Source organism: Xenopus laevis, chromosome 4S (assembly GCF_017654675.1).
Source record: "Xenopus laevis strain J_2021 chromosome 4S, Xenopus_laevis_v10.1, whole genome shotgun sequence".
In the NCBI taxonomy this organism is placed as follows: Eukaryota; Metazoa; Chordata; class Amphibia; order Anura; family Pipidae; genus Xenopus; species Xenopus laevis.
The window spans coordinates 60,985,325-61,001,831 of record NC_054378.1 but is presented as its reverse complement, the minus strand read 5'-3'; the positions used below and the strand labels follow the sequence as shown (position 1 = coordinate 61,001,831).

The window sequence follows — 16,507 nt, the reverse complement described above, 5'->3', positions numbered from 1 at the left end:
CAAGATCAAACCTTGTTGCAAAGCTATTAAAGCAATAGTTTGTATAGCATAGAATTGTGCTGTTTATGTGGAAATGGTACAGCTTATTCTGTTATCCATTATACCAATGATATGTGCCTTTCTCAAGAATGAAGCCAGTTACATAGCGATGTGTTTAACAGAATTTCACAACATTGTTTTGTGTGTGGGCAACCTGGCGCACAGTGTTAAATGATCCATATGCTGTCCCATCTGGTCACATTTGGCCAGTAAGGACTGAAAACCTGGTTGGCTGATCACTTTTTTTGCAGCTGAAGGTGATCCCCCTGAGACATGAACGGATTAATCTGACTGAAATGTAGTCTGTCGATCTGAACTGAAATTGTCAGTCTATGCCTCCCATGTCACTTATTGGAGGCCAAATGCTGTACCTCCTCCCAATAATTTGGCCACCAATCTGATTGCCAAAAAACTGACTCATGGATTCAAAAATGTATTACCTTTATGAGAATGCATTGGGCAGGTTTGAATATTTAATCAGTTAAAGAATCATGCCTGCCAGTGTATTGTGTATCAGAAGATGAAGCCCTCTTCCCTTTCTGTTGTTCCGATTCTTCAGGCTCTTTTTTTCAAATATCTTCAGAATGCTATCAATATTTGAAATATGTGATATATTTATGAAACAAAAATGAGAGTATGAGAAAAAAACATTTGGATGGGTCTGCCCCAATAGCACCTACCTGTTCCCCCTTCATCCCGCCTATTACCTTTCTCCTCAGTCACTTAAGCCTCAGATGCCATGGCCCTGCCCTGGTGCATCATAGCCCCATCTAGCTATCCTATTCCATGAATCTTCCCCTTTCATTCCTGCTGCTACTACATCATCATCTGGTAAGGAGCTGATGAAAAGATGGTAACCCCTACCTGGGGAAAGGAAGACATTTCTATCGGCCTTGGTTAGTTATCCATACAACCTAGTGTAAAGAAGGGGAATCCCAAAATCTCAGACTCTGGGCTCTGATTTACCATATTGTGGAGAAGAGTGGATGGTACCAGGAAGCCTGAAAGGCCTCAGTAAAAAGAAAAGACCAGAGAGGTTTGCAGAACATTTCAGTGGAAGTTAGGGAAAGGGACCCTGTGTATGAGAATAAGAAGGTTTGATACTAGTTTCTAATATAGCACACTCTGTAAGTGTGAGGGAGGTATAGGATAGCTCATAAGAGTGGTTTTGTGCTCCATGAGAAGAATTGTAGTGGGGTAGTTCCCTATGTTATGGCTGCCAGAGTAGGGACTCAAATTAATAGGTCCAGCATAGTGGCCAATCCATTTAAGCCAACAATGAAATCAAGGATCTTTGTTCTTTTCACCTTTGTGTGAGAATAATTTAGAGAGAAAGAGAGAGGAAGAGAGTTGTATCTAACATCTGCTCTTCTCATACAGCATCAAGAAGCTGCCTAAAAAAGGACAATATATTATTTATTAATAAATAAATAAATAAGTAAAGCTAAAGACTTCTTATCTTACTTTTATTTTTATTATTAAAACCAGTGGCGGAACTACCGGGGGAGCAGGGGGTGCGAGCGGGCCCTCACCCCCTCAGGGCCCCCCGCCAGTCCGCGCGCCGCTTTGCGGCGCATATTCCCGGCCAGTTCCGGGTGTATGGAGGGGGGCCCGGCTGCGCGCCAGGGCCCGCCCCCCTCTAGTTACGTTTCTGATTAAAACTTCATTATCCTTTAATGTAAATTAATTTTTATATTTTTCTGTGTAATAGTAACTTCATCTTAAAAATAATAAACACAGGTTGGAATGTTAGGGCTGTGGTTTGCTAAGACTAAAGTGTTTTGGCAGCTCTTGTGTGTGTTTCAAGTTAAGACAAATAGGAGATGAATTTTCTCAGATAAATGGCAAAATGGGGAAGTATTTATAATCAGGGAGACTGCACCATATATTAAGCCATTGCAATATTTATGTTCAATTCCACCCTAAAATTCTAATGTGTGCTTGCCTCTCAAGTCAAGTCAAATCAAGTCAAGTGGATTTAATTGTCATTTCAGCCATATACAGTAATACAGTACATAGTAGAAACAAAATAACTTTCCTCCAGAACCCATGGTGCTATACATAAGACTATACTGGGTACATCAAGTGTGAATTATTGAAGTGAACAACCCTAGCAGGTACATGGTCCCACTGGGCAAAGGTGGACATACAAGGCGGCATACATTTATGTAAAATATTACAGAGGTTTTATTATGTTCCTTATGAATGTATTCAGTTCAGTCCTTGGGAGTTGAGATGCCTGATTGCTTGTGGAAATAAACTGTTGCACATTCTGGAGGTCAGCGCCCGAATACTGAGGTATCTTTTACCAGATGGCAGGAGTGTAAAAAGATCGTGTGCAGGGTGGGTGCTATCCCTGACAATGCTGGTAGCCTTCTGGAGACAGCGGGTGTGGTAAATACCCATAATGGCGGAAAGCAAGACCCCAATGATCTCTTCCGCTGTCCTCACCACCTGCTGCAGGATCTTGAGATCTGATTTAGAGCAGTTTCCATACCAGGTAGTGATGCAGCTGCATAAAATACTTTCAATAGAACCACTGTAAAAGATAGATGGTGGAAGGTGGGCTTTTTTCAGCTTTCGCAGAAAGTAGAGACGCTGCTGTGCCTTCTTCACTATAGAGCTGGTGTTAAGGGTCCAGGAGAGGTTCTCCGCCAGATGTACCCCAAGGAATTTGGTATTCTTGATGATTTCCACCGGAGATCCATCAATGTACAGTGGAGAATGATCCCCACATGTTCTGTTGACATGTTCTCCTGAAGTCAACAACTATCTCCTTTGTTTTGTTTGTATTAATAGACAGATTGTTAACTTTACACCAGTCCGTTATCCATTTCACTTCATAAGCTGACTCGTTTTTCTTGCCGATGAGACCCACCACTGTTGTATCGTCAGCGAACTTGATGATGTGATTCGACCCATGACAGTGGACTAAGCACACCGTCTTGAGGAGCCCCCGTGCTCAGTGTGATTGCACTGGAGATGTTTCTTCCCATTCGGACTACCTAAGGTTTCTTGGTCATGAAGTGTCAGGCCTCACCTGTCTAGAGTCCAGATGAAAGGAGACAAGGTCCAGCAGGGGTGTCACAAGCTGTGTCAGACAATAGTAGTAAGAAGGAATAGGCAGAAGAGTAGTCGGAAGGCAGGCCGGGGTCGGTGCAGGCAGAGTTCAGTCGTTATCAGGAAGGCAGGCCGGAGTCGGATGCAGGCAGAGTTCAATAGTAAACTGATAAACATGCTGGGGTCAGATGCAGAGTTCAGTCGTAAGTCGAGATCCAAAGCCGAAGTCAAAACCAGAATCAAAAATAGTCAGGGTTCCAAAAGATACAGGAGCAGGTTTTTATCAACAAGCACAGAGCCTTCCCCTGAGCGTCCTTTTAAAGAGGTATTTTGGCGCCAAGCGTAATGACACCTGCGTCCTGCGTCCTCACGCCGTGCACGTTCACGTTAGTGGACGTTTTTACACCCCACGTCCGTTTTGGCGCGCAACGTAAGATGACGCACATGCTTCTGCATTGGCGTGCGTCTGCGTCGGCCGTGTGTGTCGGCGTGCATCTTGCCATGCGCTGAAACCTCACAGGAAGTCCAAAATCCAGTTGCAGATAGAGATGTTCAGGCCCAACATGTTCAGCTTAACACTCAAGTGCTGAGGAATAATTGTCGTGAATGCTGAGCTAAAGTCTAAGAACAGCATTCGTACATACGTATCTCTATTGTCTAGGTGAGTAAGTGCCAAGTGCAAGGTAGTGGCGATGGCATCGTCCGTTGAGCGATTGGAACGATAGGCGAACTGCAGTGGATCCAGAGATGGTGAGAGCAGGCCTTTGATGTGTCTCATGACCAGCCTCTCAAAGCACTTCTTTATGGTGGATGTTAGTGCGATAGGATGATAGTCGTTATGGCAGGACACATGGGACTTCTTTGGCACAAGAATAATGATGGACTCCTTGAAGCACTTTGGAACAACAGCAGTGCTCAGGGAGATGTTGGTGAGAACATCAGCCAGCTGGTCTGCACATTCTCTGAGCACTCTTCCAGGGATATTGTCTGGTCCCGCAGCCTTACGTGGGTTGACTCTGCGGATGGTGTTCCTAACATCAGTCTTGGTTAGACATAGCACCTGGTCATTGTGTGGAGGTATGATCTTCGTCACCTTCGTGTTGTTCATTGCATCGAACCGGGCGTAAAATTGATTTAGCATATCTGGAAGGGAGGCACCATCACCACAGGCTGTTATTGTCATCTTGTATTTGGTGATAGCCTAAAGCCTTCTCACATGCTCCTGGTGTTCCCGCTGTCTTGAAATTGGCTATGTATTCTTTGACTATATGCATGTTTGGCTTCCTTGATAGCCTGGGCAGTTTTTCCCTTGCCGTTCTAAGGGCTGCCTTATCACCTAGTCTGAAGGCAAGGTTCCGAGACCTCAGCAGTTCACGTACCTCAGCAGACAACCACGGCTTCTGATTGGGACGTATGGTGATGTTCTTGGAGATAGTGAAATCATCGATGCACTTGGTTATGTAGCACATCACAGTTGCTGTGAACTCTTCCAAGTTTGTACTATCCTCAACAGTCGCAGCCTCTCAGAATATGTTCCAGTCGGTGTACTCATAACAGTCCTGAAGAGCAGGGATAGCATCTGCTGGCCAGGTCCTCACCTTCCTTATAACTGGTTTGGAACGTCTGACGATCGGTCTGTAAACAGGTATTAACATAAGAAAAATGTCATCTGCTTATCCCAGGTGCGGGCGGGGCTCTGCCCGGTATGTTTGTGTAAACAAGATCCAGTGTGTTTTCCCCCCTCGTAACATGTTGGTAGAATTTTGGGAGAGCCGACTTGAGATTTACATTGTTAAAATCTCCGGCAACAATAAACAATCTGTCCGGGTGTGTGTTTTGCAGATCACTAATAACTACGTACAGCCCACAGAGTGCCCCTTTAGCATTTGCACTGGGGGGGATATATACCCCAATGATGAACACAGTGGTAAATTCCCGTGGCAGATAGAAAGGTCTGCATCTGACAATCATGAGCTCTTCCAGTGATGAGCAGTAAGTGGAGACTAGTACAGAGTTATTGCACCATTCCACATTGATGTTAACATTCCCTGGGGGGGGGGGGTTAGGCAGCTAGGCTGGGGGGGACGAGGGAGGGGGGTCTACGTAGGGTAGTTAATGGTTGAATTCTCCTTTAAAGGAGAAGGAAAGGTCTTCTAACTTGGGGGTGCAAAAGTTAGGCACCCCCAAGTGATTGCATGTTAAAAAGCCTCTTTGATGCGCGGCAAATTTTTTTTACGCGGGACTCCAAACAAGTCTATGGGCGTAGTTTCTGCAGAAAAAATTTGCCCATCCCTAGAGCTTCAGTGCATGAGATCAAAGAGAAACTCTTTTTAATAAAAATCCAGGACTGAGAGCTGAGCTGTCAAAATCGGGACTGTCCCACAGAAAACAGGACAGTTGGGAGGTATACAGAATTTCCACTCGTAAAGATATCAGGATGCTTTTTGCCTCCCCTGGTTATGTATGTGGGCTGCAGCCTAAAGGCACAATTCTCACCTTGTCTCATGATATCAGCACCCTTGTCCTGCGCTTACATTTTTAGCATTGGAAGGTTTCTCAACTTGCCTCACACCAGTGACACCCCAGGCTTTTACGTCCCCTTAAAGGAATATTACCACAAAAATACGTTTATGTCACTAACAAAGTGACAAGTGTAATAATAAAACAGTACCTTGTACTTGATCCAAACTAAGATATAATTATTCCTTATTGGAAGCAAAACCAGCTTATTGAGTTTATTTAATGTTTAAATTATGTTCTTTAAGGATTTAAGGTATGAAGATCCAAATTACAGAAAGATCCATTATCCGGAATACCCCAGGTCCCAAGCATTCTGAATAACAGGTCCCATACCTGTAGTTTGTGATTCAGTTTAGATATAAAGAGGTAGCATTCCTCGTTATAAAACTATATGAGTGACTAGCTGAATTGCCTTGCAGTTTTGCCAAATGCAGCTGATTGCAGGGAGGGGAGGAGAGCTGTGGGGATGTGCAGGGACAGAGAGGAGGAGGAGGGAAGCTCCAGGTTGGGGCAGTGGGAGGGGAAGAGAGGGAAGTTTTCTCAAGCTGACTGAATGAGGAAGTGTCTGTGCAATTGGTGCGGTTACCTGGGAGCAGCATGTGAGGAGTCAGGACTAAGGAACAGGAGGCAGGTGTCGGATAAGTGACACCGTCACAAGGAGGAGGGGGAGGGTGAAGTGGAGCCAGAGTCTTAATTAATTCAAACTCATTAATTCATTTCCTTCGCTGAAAGAAAGATGCCTCTGGGATTGCGCGTAAAGAAGAAAAACAAGAGCAAGGAGGTTTCCTCTAAGCTGGTGGATAGTGACGAAATAGCCAACAGGGCGTCCGGCTCTGCTGGCAAAGTCTCTTCCAGTGCCAATGGTGCGGCTGGCCTGCCGCCTCCTCCGGTCAACCTGCGACCCAAGCTTGTGTTTCACACCCAGTTGGCACACGGCAGCCCCACTGGCAGGATAGAGGGCTTCACTAATGTTAAGGAGCTGTATTCTAAGATTGCAGAGGCATTCCTAATCACTCCTGAGGAGGTAAGTTCCAGAGTCAGGCACATGGGCACAACTCTCTAGGGTGCCAATAAAAGTCTAGGTGCCCTATAACGCTACATGATAAAAAGCTATTCCTGAAAACAGCCTACATCTCTCCTACATTCTCAGCTAGAGTTTATTGGGGGGAAGTTGAGGGCTGTAGTTCAGCTTCAGTTCTGTGTTGGGCATCACAGATCTCAATGACTGAACACGTCACATTATAATGATATTAATAGATTCTAACACAATGGTAAATTTAGGTTTTGCAAAATAAAAAACTCATGAGCACTGTCTAAAGGTCACATACAATTAATCTCGCTTCTGTTCGCGTCACTATGTCATAGGTATAGTAATAAACTCATTATCATAACACTCTTATCAGGAGAGTACTGCTGGAGCCCATTTGCTGTCTGAATGAAAAAATGTGATAAAAGGCATAGGCAACTAGTTCTTACTCGTCTTGTTGGGCCAGCCCTTCCCTTTTAACCTGTTGTATTTATTATAATGACTTGACACTTTCCACTTATCATAGCTGTGTGTACATTCAGCTGATTAATGGATATAATTTATTCTTACGTCTATGAATGTTTAAAAACACACACATACCCACACAGTTTCAGGAAATTAAGGATGTAAAAAGTTACCTGTTTATTATATGTTACATTTACAGAAATCTATTATTTTAAAAGCTTTTTCAAATTATAAGTTTAAATAATACAAAGTAGGCAGCCCTATACATTTATCTAACCAGCCAACAGGCATTTGTTTGTATTCTGGTCCACTTTATGGATACATTCCCCTGTCCCAGACTAATTAGTGTTTACATTTTATAGAAAGGCACCAATAATAGCCAGGTCACTTTTACCCTTCCCCCACCCGCATGGCTGTCTTCTGTGTTTGTAACATACAGTTTTTTTATTACAAGGGACAAGAGGAAACTGAGGAGGCTTTATTGCATCTAGAATTTTGTAGGCTGAACTTGGTGAACATTAGGAGGAAAGTACAATATCCTCCCCATAGATTTACATGTGTGGAGGTAGTTTGAGTTTTATTGATGGTGCTATTTGTCAGAAAGAACTACTGTGATGAACCTCGCTTGTAATACACTTTCTGTTTACATTTATTGCATACAATGTTAGACTGGGTCACAAAGAGCCCATTGGAAAACTTGATATCAAGGGCCCACAGACCACTAGTGAGCCCACAAATATTTACTGAGAAAAACATTGCTCCACATATTACTTTTCTGAGCCCTCTGCATTTAACTTGTAGCCCTCCCCCCACCCTGAATGTCATATTGTGACCACCCCTTTCCTCCCATGCCCATGAGTCAATAGAGCAGATGGAATGGGTGCAAGCAGTATGGAAGGTGCTGGGACCTTTCTGATACTCTGGCCCTCCATTTATTTGCAGGGTCGGCTTATACATAGTGATGCCACTGTCCACTTTGAGAGATTCATTGTTCAAGTTAAATTGTTTTATATAGCAAAATAAGTTGCTCGTTAGACTTGTGTAATTGTTCAGTGAAGTCAATGGGAAATATTTTATACATAGAGATTTGACAGCAAAAGGCGTGGCATCTACCACAAAGACCTGTTCGGCACTAATGCTTTGTATTCAGCTTTGTATTTTTCTGTTTTCTATTTGTTGCTTAGTCCTCCATTTACTGGTAAAGCTGTGTGAGAGCACAGAGCAGTTCACTGGATACAGACTGACTGCAGGGGATAACACAGACAGACAGTGAGAAACTAAATAGGCCAAACTTTTCTATGCCTGTGTTGTTACCGTCCAGATAATATTGATTGTATCACCAAGTACTATGTAAAGCATTGGCTCATGCAAATTATACCTGACAAACTTGTTCGTCCTGTATAACTGTAGGCTCCCTGGATTCTAATACTTATTTGTGCCAATAGTGCACCTTGCACCAGTTTGTAGTATGGAACAATATGTGAAGTGCAGCCTGCACTGACATTTGGGGCAGTCATATTTCTGTGTATGCCATGTGTAAAAAGTATGGGGCTTCGATGCACCCAACAGAACAGTGCTCTAGATCTTAAAAATATGAGTGCAGCTTTTACTGACAATTGCCACAAAGTGCTCTGTGCATGAGTCTTACAGGGGAACTGAATTGCTGTGCATGTGTCAGGAGCGCCTGATGCCACAACCGTCTCTGACAGTGCCGCATCCAAGATGGCAAGATGGACCCACATGGGTGAAGATGCTGGCGCGATGACTGCATGCACTTGGTGTGAAAATTTAAAACATAAGGGCTTCCAGGTCACGGGTTCAATGCCCAATTATAGGAATTGCTACCTTGGTTTCTGGGTGTTCCTAAATTGTTTCTGGACTTTGACTCTTGCCTGAACCTGTTTTCACGATCCTTTGCTGCCTGCCAATCAAACTACTGCCTGGAGTTGACTACGATTACTCTTGAACCCTTTTTGATTACCATGAACTTGAACTTTGTCCAGAAGCTTACTCCTTGGTCCGGACTGGCCCCTGACAGCATTATATAACTATTGCTGCCCCTGTACAGTCCCACCAGTCCTCTTCTATACAGCACCATAATGTCTATATGGAATGCAACATGATGCATTTGGCCACTAGGTGCACCTGTGTAAGAAGAAAGATTAGACTGCATTTTGGCCTGTGATCCCCTGCAGTGGAATGGAGAAAAACTTACTGCAAAGGAATGCAGGGTGAAATGGCCATAAGCAAAAGCCCTAAAAGGCTGCCCTACACCCCACATAACTGACCTCCTAAAGGAGAGTTGAGCAGCATCGTTGGCACCACCATCTTCAGGTTCTCTTGCTGTCATTATCAAGCGGTAGCATATGGAGTGGAATCCAGTCTTGTGTTGGCTTCCACTGCTCATCCTCCTGAGTGGCGATAACCTCCAGGAAACCAACGTGCATGCTTAACATGCATGGATTTATAAAACCGCAACATATTCTGCAGCGTTGTACAGTAATTGGGTGTATACATTAAACAGACAAAAGCAAGAAGTAAAGAGGGCCCTCCCGAAAATCACTTACAATCTAAACATGCACTTTTCTTTATTCTCGTTTTATATGATGTTCAAAGTTTGTGCAGAAGTTAATTTCATCGCTGTAAAATTTAGGGGGATTTTACTGGTAACATTTTCAATTAGAACTATGCTCTAGATGTAATTAAGGTTGGTACAGATATTTTACCCTTCTCCTACCTCTGCTTTTTTTTCAATAAAGTTTCAGACAGAACTGTATATAGGCCATCTTATTTACATATTTGGGGCTTGAAGGGGTGATAAGCTCAGCTGAATGGGCCACTTAGCCCATATATTTGGGTATGAAGGATTGATAGGGAGTTTAAAGTCACTTTTCAAGCTTAATTAATTTAAGTCTAATTCTCCAGGGTTGCCCCATAGGTATATACATCCCCTCTACAGCAAGTACATTATACATGTATTAGCAAGAATATAAAAATGCATTGTATTGAATTTTTGCCAAAACATTAAGGAGGCATTTTCAGTGGCAGTATAGCTATTTTGAGATATATATCATCATTTGAACGTGCCCCTCCCCCCAGGGTATAATGAATACTATACTTTGCCAGTTTCATTCTGGGCTAAAAATTATCATTGGCTTTAGTAGCTGATTGGTTCCTATCATACAGTGCAGAGTGCTCAATGCCACCAGCTCCCCTGCACAGCGTGGGAAAGGAGGCAGAAGGAACTGGAACAGAAGGATGATTTTAGTAGGAATTTTGAATAAATACATTTTTAATAAATTAGCCCAACACACAACATTTCTCAGCATGTTCCTTTTATATGTAGAGACGTATAATGCACTTTTTTTTTTTTTTTACAAAATATGTCCTCTTTAATGGGCTTATTGTAAATTGAATTTGATAACTTTGTCATCTGTGGGAATGTCTGCACCTAATTGCAGGTTAGTATATAGGTGACAGAGAGGGTGGTACACAGGAAAAATGAGTGGAGGCAAATCTCATAAGATAGCCATACATGCCTAGATATGTCAAGCTGTTTTCAACCTCTAATGTGATCTGCTGATGTAGTTTATCCCGGACTTCATAGTGTTACAGATGAGGAGCTGCAGCTTCTCTTCACTTCTTGTCAGATCTGATCATTTATGCTTATGGCATCAAGAGCAGCATCTGGCCATCCACGTATATGGCCAATTTTACAATACCTGTCTTTTCATCAGATGGATATCTTCAATGGTTGGCCCATGTATGGATACCAAAAGACAGACCTGGTGCACTTTCAATATTACTTATTCCTATGTGATATATTAAATGAAGAGAAGCACTCCAACACCATACTGCTACTGTAAGTGATAATTTATTCAGGTGATGTGTTTCATCTGTGAAAATGTAAACAGTCGCAGAAAACGTAGTTCACTGGTAAAACATGCCCATGTGTCCCACCCCCTCCCCCTCAAATCACAAAATTCCAATCCGGTGTAACGTAAGTGTCCATTACACAGTCCAATAAGTACATAGCAGAGGCTTGGTGTGCCGGAACTGCAATTAGTGCCATCTTAAATCTTAAAAACATAATAAGCCAAACATTCTGAAACCCAGCTATTATTAATCGTATCAAGTAATATGAAAAGTACCTTTTTTTTTCCATAATCTACAGGATGGAATGCATGCCTTAGGTTCCGTATACCAAGTATTTCGTAATGTTTATGAACATGGTTTTGAACTGCAGCATTCGTCATTCATACCCTTTAGGAATGTGGAATAAAATTTCTCAATTTGTCCTATATTTGCAAAAGAGCTTTATTTACTGTAAATAGTCCCATCTCATGGATCTTTTGACCATTTTTAGAATACAGTTCACCATCTTAGCTGTGTAGCATTCATGTTGCATGAAACGCTGTGCAACTGGGGTGTCTTTTCTACACAATTGCCCCTTTGGTCAAGTCTACATGGGAAAAAGTTGAAGTTAAGGATACAGGAATAAAGAAGGGATGCTAGGAATTTTGAGCCTGATACTGCAACAGACACCCCAGTAACACGGCATTTCATATCATATAACCAAAAATGACTGCCGTGCTTTTAACATTACCAGGACCCCACTGTTTTTTGCCTAAATGTTTCTGTGGTTCCTTCTTTTTATCAAAATGCCTTTTATTAGATATATAATTGTTACATAGTATACAGTAGAAAAACGTAAATTTGTTTGTATACCATGTCAAAGGGTTAGCAATCATTGTGGTGGACACATTGTGGCAGTGAATAAAAGGGATTTTTTTTCCTGTTCATCTGTGAAAGAATATTGCAAAATTGTGTGTGTACATTGCTAAAGTTAGAATAATAGACAAACCTGCTCTCAGGCAGCTGATGTAAGGGGTACTTTCACACATTTGTTGAAGAACAAAAGACACAACTATAATGTACATTTCTGTGTTAACCCTAAATAACACAATATTTTCACTTCCTCATGGAAAGTCTAAAAGCGCACGGGGCATTTTGACTACAGCAAGATTGCTGATTTTCTAAACTGCTTAGATAAGATAGGTAACACAGATGACTGCATCAGCTTCATCTCTTTCTAAGCACTGTCCACCATGCTTTAGAAAAGTGTCAAGTTGTAACAGGCATCTGTTACAATATGATACATTTGTTCCTGGTATATCTCTGATATATGGAACATCAAATGTACTCGGGCCTTTGCTGCTAAAAATGTATGTAAAATATAATGTTGTTGCAGTTCATGAATATTATTAGTTCTTCTTTACACCTGGTTGTTGAAAGTATTTTAAAAATAGAAACCAGACAATTTTCACTGTCTTTTCTATGAAAAAATATAGATTCTGATTATTGCTGTGAAATATTTGAGCTCCACCTCTGTAATATATGTTAATGTCACATTATGTTCTTTAAATATAGGATATCCTTTCCTTTTACACTTGTTAGACAGTATATATAGTGAATAAAGTACCCCCTATTGTAAAATATAAGTGTAATACTTTGGTTTGTGACTTTTATATTGTCATGAAACTCCTTGATGACTTATAATATCCTCATTTTTCAGGAGGGGTTACTTTATTATAATACACAAGTTTCAGTGAGGCTTGTGAAAAATCACATCACTAAGTTTATAACTGATTACATAACTAAGCAATGTGTGAGGTGTTCATCCCACAGGAGGCTGCCCATTAAAGTCTCCAGTGTGTTTGTGTGTGTGTGTATATATGTATATATATATATGTTAAAAATAAAGAAAGTGGATTGCACACTCTATATATTAAAAGATCAATGTTTTATTAGCCAAAAAAGTTACATATTGAGGTAACTTGTCCTGTGCATTTCTACTGTAAAGCAGTCATCATCAGGGGCCTCTCATTTTGTATTTTTCGATATTTTGTGCCCTTGATGAAGACCGCTTTACGGTCAAAACACATAGGTCAAGTAGCCTCCTTTAAATGAATATTAAAATGTATTTATATAGCTCCAGCATATTTCTCAGCGCTGTATATATAAAGGTATTAGTAGTCCATGTGTAATGGGGGCAACTGCATTTCTGTGCCACATTATATAACTTCTACTTCTTACCGACCTGTAGGGTGGGGAAAATCAATCAAAAATCTGTATTGTCAATATGCTTGTTACAGTATATTGAAATTTTCTGTTTCTCACCCAGCCCCCCCCCCCTTTGGTGCAGACATAAAAACAATATATTTAAAATGATGCTAAAGTTCAGAGTTAAAACTTTGACAAATCTTTCTTAAAAAGAGAGGAAAAATATGTACCATGTACTGTTGTAACATTTCCTTTCAGATGTATGAATATAATTTCTAAAACCACCCTCCTCCTTTCACTTTAATATAACCAAGTGACATAAACCTTACACATTCCTTTCACTAGTAATTAATTTTTTCCAACCCTACCTCTTACAACCTCAGTTTTACTCAATATCACCAAAATATGTTGAATACTTTTGCATCTACAAATAATTTACTTTTTTCTATACTACCCCATATATATCCAGTGATAAATATATTTTAATTTCCCCACACACACACCGCTTCATGATATGTGCAAAGTTATACCAAAGTGACATGTGCACCCTTCTATAATAAATATCAATACCTTTAAAAACCATTTACCTATCAACCCATTTACAGTATATAAATATCCATAACTCTAATCCAAAACATGCACACTGTGCATACCACCCATATATATCCAGTAATAAATGTATTCCACTACCACACACACACCTTCATAATAAGTGCAAAATGATACCAAAGTGACGTGCATCCTTCTATAATAAATACCTTTAAAAAATATTAGTGATTGGCTGTTGTAGTCTGAATCCACCAGAATCTTCTGCCCAATGGTAACAAAGAAAACAGTGTATGGGATGGATGGAAAACATCCTTAACTATACTTTTCGCCCGTCGGGTGACATGTTTTTTTGTATAGTTCAGAAATCGGTAGTAAAGAACCTATTATTCCCTCTGCTGTTCTAACTATTCTCTGTAGGAATTTTTGTTCAGCAACTGTGCATTTTCCGTACCAAACTGTAATATAACAGATCAAGACACTCTCAATATTGCCACGATTAAAAGATGTAAGAATGGAGGAGGAAAGACTAGCTTTCTTTAACGTCCGCAAGAAATACAACCACTGACTTGCTTTTTTAGTAATCAAAGCAGTATTTACATTCCATGAGAGATCATCTGCTAGATTCACCCCTAGGAACTTCACATTCCTAACTACCTCAACAGCCATTCCCTCTAAGTAAAAGGTCCTCCAGTAACGACACACTGCAGCGAGTTAATGTCATGGCATACATCAGCACATCAGTTCACCAACAGGGCTCTATCCCCTGGTCCTTCAGGTTTACCTCTCACTGGAATGCTCACTCTCTCAGGCACCCATCCTTGGGACATGACCGGCACTATCAGCCAAACCTTGCCTCTTAGGCCCTGACTGGCAGGTACCCCGCTGGACACACTATGCCCACTATCTCCTTGTTGGGGTTTACAGCTGCACATGCTAGTCCCTGGCTAATTTATGCCCACTGTAATGTACTAGTTAACATCAGCTTCCTCACTACCTAAAGTCACTATCTCTTCCAGGGAATGGCTCAACTGTCAGAGAGTCTGCTGCTCTCTTTCTTTCCCATGATAAATCTCTATTTTTACCTGCAACCTTCCCTTTATCATCTTCTACTCTCCACCCACTGGGGATTTTCCCTAGCAACAGCTACCCTCTAGTGCAGGGGTGTCCAACCTTTTGGCTTCCCTGGGCCTCACTGAAAGAAGAAAAATTTTCTGGGGCCACACTTGAAATACACACTAATGCTAGCTTTTGAATTAATTTATTGTAAAAGTAAAAGAAAAGAGGGTATCATAAACCTAGTGAGATTTTTGACATTTTGTTTGAGAAACTAATGTATCTGGTTGAATGGAAGTAGTTGCAATTCTCAGTGAATTCTCAAGGTGCTCATTAGATAATCTGGTTCTAATTTTACTCTGTGTTCATTATTGAAAAAAGTTGCTCACAAATGTAGGTGCTGCATATATCCCTAGCATAGTGGGCAATGCCGCTGAGGAATGCTTACCTGCCTTTGTAAGTAACTGAACACTCACTTGTTAATTGCTTTTTCTGCTCTAGGAAGCCACAAACGCACACCCCATGTAAAATTTAAAGCACACACGCACACAATTAGCGACCACATACATACACATTGTATCACATTGTAACATGACGTTTCCTGGATTGGTGGAAATTCAAGCTGGGCCGCATTCATATTCATCCTGTGCCGCATGCGGCCCTTGAGCCGCGAGTTGGACACCCCTGCTCAAGTGGTTCACCTGGAAATACCTGTATTAACTATTTATTACACATTTGTACTTAAACAATTGCCAATTTTACCCTACTACAAGTGGACTTGTATGAAAGCACTCAGGCCATGGCCTTGTGCATTTATATAAGCACTTGACTACTAATATCTTAATTATCCTCTATATAATAAGATATTTAAAAAAATCCATTATGCATAATAATAAATGATTTGATTTGTGTCTAGGGGACAGTTTTTGACACTTAAGTGCATCATCTGATGCACTTTCTTTTTTTTTTAGTTGATGGTAAATTCGTACGATCGTTCTGAGAAGATCGTGGTCTCACGATCAGGATCTGATCTTTTAAAAATCTCAACATCTATGGCCAGCTTTACATGAAAAAAATACTTTTTTAATATCAACATGCCAGTGATTAGGCTTATTTAAAGAAGAGTAAATATGAACACCATTGTTAAGACACTATATCAGTATGAAAAGAAATAATTGTCATTGCCCCATGATCTTTCAATGAAATTATACTTATTGATTTCATTATTTCTGTTTGAAAGTCATTTTACATAGAGATGTTTGTAAAGTCTGCAACTGCTGTCTGTTACAGGGGTCAACTGTAAATCTGTTCATCATTGTTTAGCTATTCCCTGCCTATGCCACATCATCTGGTTGTAATTGTTGTCTGCAGCCATCCTTATAGTTTGGCCCTCTGACCTTATATTATAACAGTCCCCATGATGAAACTGTGTGGGTTGCTTCTTTCTCTGGGAAAATGTCCTGACTTTACTAGAGGTCAGAGGTTATGACACATTGCTTAGGAGCCAAGGCGCTGTGGCAGATAAAAGCCTGTGAATGTTTTGTGTGTCTTGTCTAGATACGTAACAAAGCATGTTTTTTTTTTTTTTATGAAATGCATCTATTTATAAAGTTAGAAAAGGTAAACACACAATATACTCCTGTTCTTCTACTTTCTCTAGTGTAGTGATAGACATAACATCCAATTGTCCTAAGCAACAACTCTGGCTATCCCAAGGTATAAAAACAACCA

At 40.9% G+C, this 16,507-nt stretch overlaps 1 protein-coding gene across 1 annotated transcript in view; it reads left to right on the top strand.

The window, feature by feature from the left end:
- Positions 1-6,199: 6,199 nt before the first annotated feature.
- Positions 6,200-16,507, top strand: part of gipc2.S (GIPC PDZ domain containing family member 2 S homeolog) — a gene marked incomplete at its 5' end in the record, with an annotated part of 43,125 nt that continues 32,817 nt past the window's right edge. The window contains 1 exon segment of the mRNA NM_001088817.1: positions 6,200-6,643. Coding sequence (NP_001082286.1) covers positions 6,356-6,643 — 288 coding nt within the window.